The sequence below is a fragment of the Corvus brachyrhynchos genome, unplaced genomic scaffold (assembly GCF_000691975.1).
Source record: "Corvus brachyrhynchos isolate BGI_N302 unplaced genomic scaffold, ASM69197v1 scaffold26, whole genome shotgun sequence".
Classification (NCBI taxonomy): Eukaryota; Metazoa; Chordata; class Aves; order Passeriformes; family Corvidae; genus Corvus; species Corvus brachyrhynchos.
Window position 1 is genome coordinate 5004594 of NW_008239324.1, and position 4120 is coordinate 5008713.

General features: G+C 54.6%; 1 protein-coding gene across 1 annotated transcript in view; it reads left to right on the forward strand.

The window, feature by feature from the left end:
* The first annotated feature begins 1221 nt into the window (after positions 1-1221).
* Positions 1222-4120, forward strand: part of LOC103620267 (uncharacterized oxidoreductase C663.06c) — a 4205-nt gene continuing 1306 nt past the window's right edge. The window contains exons 1-2 of the mRNA XM_017740804.1: positions 1222-3584; positions 3902-4100. Coding sequence (XP_017596293.1) covers positions 3438-3584; positions 3902-4100 — 346 coding nt within the window. The 5' untranslated portion in view covers positions 1222-3437. The remainder of the gene's footprint in view (positions 3585-3901; positions 4101-4120) is intronic.

The following is a 4120-nucleotide window of genomic DNA, read 5'->3' on the forward strand; positions in this document are numbered from 1 at the left end:
CGGGCTGAGGGCCCCGCCGGGCCCGGCACCGCCGGCGCGGGGCTCGGTCCCAGCTCCCGACGCTCCCCATCCCCATCCCATCCCTCCATCTCACCCCAATCCCCATCCTTACGCCCCGCCCTATCCGTGTGCCCAACCCCGGCATAGGCGCTTTTCCTGAGCGTACACGTGCCCTTCTAGAAGAGAAGGATCCGGGGAGTCCTTGGAGCTATTTCCGGTACCTAAGGGGCCTACAGGAGAGCTGGAGAGGGACTTGGGACAGCGGCGCGGAGTGATAGGATGAGGGGGAATGGCTTCAAACTGAAAAAAGGCAGGTTTAGATTAGATATGAGGAGGAAATTCTTCCCTGATAGTGGGGTGAGGCACTGGCACAGGTTGCCCGGAGAAGCTGAGGCTGCCCGATCCCTGGAAATGTTCAAGGCCAGCTTGGATGGGGCTCTGAGCCTAGGGGAAGGTGACCCTCCCCATGGCGCGGTGTTGGAACAACAGGTACCTTCCAACCCCAGTCATTCCAGGATTCCCCATATTTTGGCCAACTCTCTAGTGCATTTTCCCATTCAGTGGTTCACACGTGATGCCGAACCATCCTTGGAGCTCTACCTTGTTTTTACATTCTTTCCTTTAGTTTTGGCCCCAATAAATCTAGGTAGTCCCAGGGTCTCCCCAGATGGTTGCCCATGTGAAAAAACATCCTGCCACAACAGCCTTGCCCATCCTTTGTCTCATCTTAAGGTATTAAAGCCACTCAGTCAAATCTGTCAAGCAATCTGGGAAGTGTTCTGGCTGAAGGGATGGCACATTCCTCCTCTCACCCGGTTCAGTTGTGACTCAGGGCGGTCAGTGCCTTTGCATACCTGCGCCAGAGGCTGTGGTTCTGTCAGTGGACTGGTGTTGAGGGCAGCGAAATGGCACAACCAGACGGATATAAGGATATAAGTGTCACACTGTATTGGGTTTGCATGGCCAGGTTTTGGGGGGGGGGGGGGGGACCATGTCCAGCAGAGCCAGTGCCAGCCAGCTCCAGGATGGACGTGTTGCTGGCCAAGGCCAAATCCTTCAGCCGCGGTGGTAACACTTCTGTGATAACATAATTAAGAACAAAACAAAAAAGTTACTGTGTAGATGTAATTGCAGCCAGAGAAGAGTGGAGTGAGAACATGTGAGAGGAATAGCTCTGCAGACACCAAGGTCAGTCAGAAGGAGGGGGAGGAGATGCTCCAGGCGCTGGGATTCTCTTGCAGCCCATGGTGCAGACCATGGTGAGGCAGCTGTGCCCCTGAAGCCTGCGGAGGGCACAGGGATGCAGAGATCCACCTGAGGCCCTGGAGGACCCATGTTGGAGCAGGCTGTGCCTGAAGGACTGCACTCTATGGAAGAGTGATCCATGTTGCAGCAGTCTGTGGAGAACAGTTGCCCATGGGATGGACTCACGTTGGAGAAGTTCATGGAGAACTGTCTCCTGTGGGAGGGACCCCATCCTGGAGCAGGGGAAGGACTCCAATTCTTCTCCCTGAGTAGCAGCAGGGAACACATGTGATGAACTGAGCATAACCCCCATTCCCTGCCTCCCTGCACTGCTGAGGGGGAGGAGGTAGAGCTGGGGAGGAGGGAGTGGTGGAGGGAAGGTGTTTTTTAAGATTTATCTTACTTCTCATTATCCTGCTCTGATTTTGTTAGTAACAAATTCAGTTAATATCCCAAATTTGAGTCTGTTTTGCCTGTGATGGTATTTGGTGAGTGATCTCTCCTGGACCTTATCTCTACTCATGAACCTTTGTTATACTTTTTCTCTCCCCTGTCCAGTTGCAGAGGGAAGTGATAGAGCGGCTTTGGTGGATGCCAGGCATCCAGCCAGGGTCAACTCACCACGCACACAGAAGCAGGGTTTGCTCTTACAGACAAAAGCTGATTTATTTGGAATGGTTGCATTGGGATGGAGGATCAGATCTTCTGAGCATGACAGCTCATCATTGTCAGTTGCAAAAGTCCCTGGACCAGCATCTCCAGCTGGAGCAGGAGAGGTTCCACAAGCTTATGCCCCCTAATCCTGCCCAATTACATCCTGGATAAGTGGTTATTAATTACCTTAAGCTACCTACATAACATCTCTAAACTATATTAAATATATACATTCCACTGTTGCAAATGGTCTGTGTAGTTTGGGTGATGCTGCAGAAGGAACCAACTGGGGAGGCCATGGGATCATAGAACCAGAGAATCATTTAGATTGGAAAAGACCCCTAAGATCACCAAGTTCAATCCATCCATCATCCATCGGATGCCCAGACCCTCCCTGCAGGGTGGGGACACATGGATACATGCAGGTCATGGTTCTCCATTGACTTTAGATGCAGCAGGAACTCCTGGGGGATGATTGTGTGATTCGGTGATCCTCAGGCCTGTCCCAAAGCTCCTGAATCCACTAGTCAGATGCTTCCCTGGGAGTTCAGTCCATCAGTTGGTTCAGTCTCTGCTGCAGGAAAGAGTTGGGGAGTACCTGGGCCACCCTGGGGCTGGATGTCCCCCTGCAGTGCGTGTGCCTGGGCACAGCCCTGGCTTCCAGCCACAGCAAAGTCACACCCGGGGGCAAAACTGAATTTTATCGTAGGATCACAGAGCCATAGTTTGGGCTGGAAGGGATGTTAAAGACCATCTAGTTCCAACCCCCCTGCACAAGTAAGGACACCTTACACTAGACCAGGTTGCTCAGAAGCCCGTGCAGCCTGTCCTTGAACACTTCCAGGGATGGGGCAGGGATTATCCTTCTATCACACTTAAATATTGTAGGTGCTGTTAGAGTAGACTCTGAGGAAAGGGATCACTCTGGTCGGCCCTGGAGGGTTTTTCCCAGCGGTCCTGGAGGGTTTCTAGGTTTCTCAGTCTGTTCTTGTGGCCAAGGAACACTTGCTTGTCCTGGCTGCTCCATCCTCAAGGACCTTCACCTGTCCTGACAGCTCCATCCCCAACCCTGGCTTTGGCATTGTACAAACTAAGGCCAACAAACTGCACTGTGCAGTCAGCAAGTCCAGCCTCGCCTGCCTGACCTTGGGTGAGGGGAGGGACAGGCCTGGGATCCCAAGAGGGAGGGAGGTGGTGGGAGAGAGTGTCTTGGTGCAAGGACAGGGATAGTGCTGGCCCTGAAAACCAAACGGCTCAGGTTTGGTAGAGCAGGGAAGGCACACAAAGCAGCACTCCAGACACCTAGCCCAGGGCATTCCCTGCCTGGGCAGGACACTCGGCTCCCTTTACGTCATTCCACAGCCACCGGGAAAAGTGGATCATGGATATGGACCAGAGCCAAGAGATTGAAGTGCAGGCAGAGAATTTCCGAGAGCCACGAGCTGGTGCAAGTCCTCATGGGAACATGCGAGATAACCAAGTAGCAAAAGGCACCGGCAGAGTCCAGGCGAGAGCAGTGCAACCACAGCTGGAGCAGCATGGCAGGGCTCCACGTCCGCTCCCTTCTGGTGACTGGGGCCAACCGGGGCATCGGCCTGGGGCTCGTCCAGCATTTCCTGAGGATGCCAAATCCTCCACAGTGGATCTTTGCAGGCTGTCGGAGCCCCAAGGGACAGAGAGCGCAGGTGAGACTGGGCAGGGGGAGATTGGATCAGGGATGTTGTTTGCAAGGGACTGGAGCTGCAGTCAGGCACCTGCAGCACAGGTCAGCTGGGCTGGGACACCATAGGACCAGTGGGGCATGGGATGTGTGGAGGGAAGAATGGCACATGGCATGTATAGAAGGCACAGAGCCCTATGTGATGTGGCAGCTGGAGCAGGGTGTTGGGCACAAAGTGGTGCAGGGACAGAGATGGAGTGGCATGGGCTTTGACTGGGAAAGGCTGAGCCTTTGCACAGCCCCTCCAGCCTCTCCGTGCCTACACAGTGCCCTCTGTTACAGGAGTTACAGAATTTGGCCTCCAAGCACCCCAACGTCATCATCATCCCGCTCGGTAGGTGCCTCGAGGTGGGGATCCTTTGCCCCAGTTCCTCTGGCGGGTGCCCAAGCTGGGCACACCCTGCGAGTCCTGTGCTGGGAGGGAGCTGTGCCAACGGGCTGCTGCCTGTGGGGCCATCGGGCACTGCTGACTCTGGGGAACAGAGGGGACTCCACCCTGGG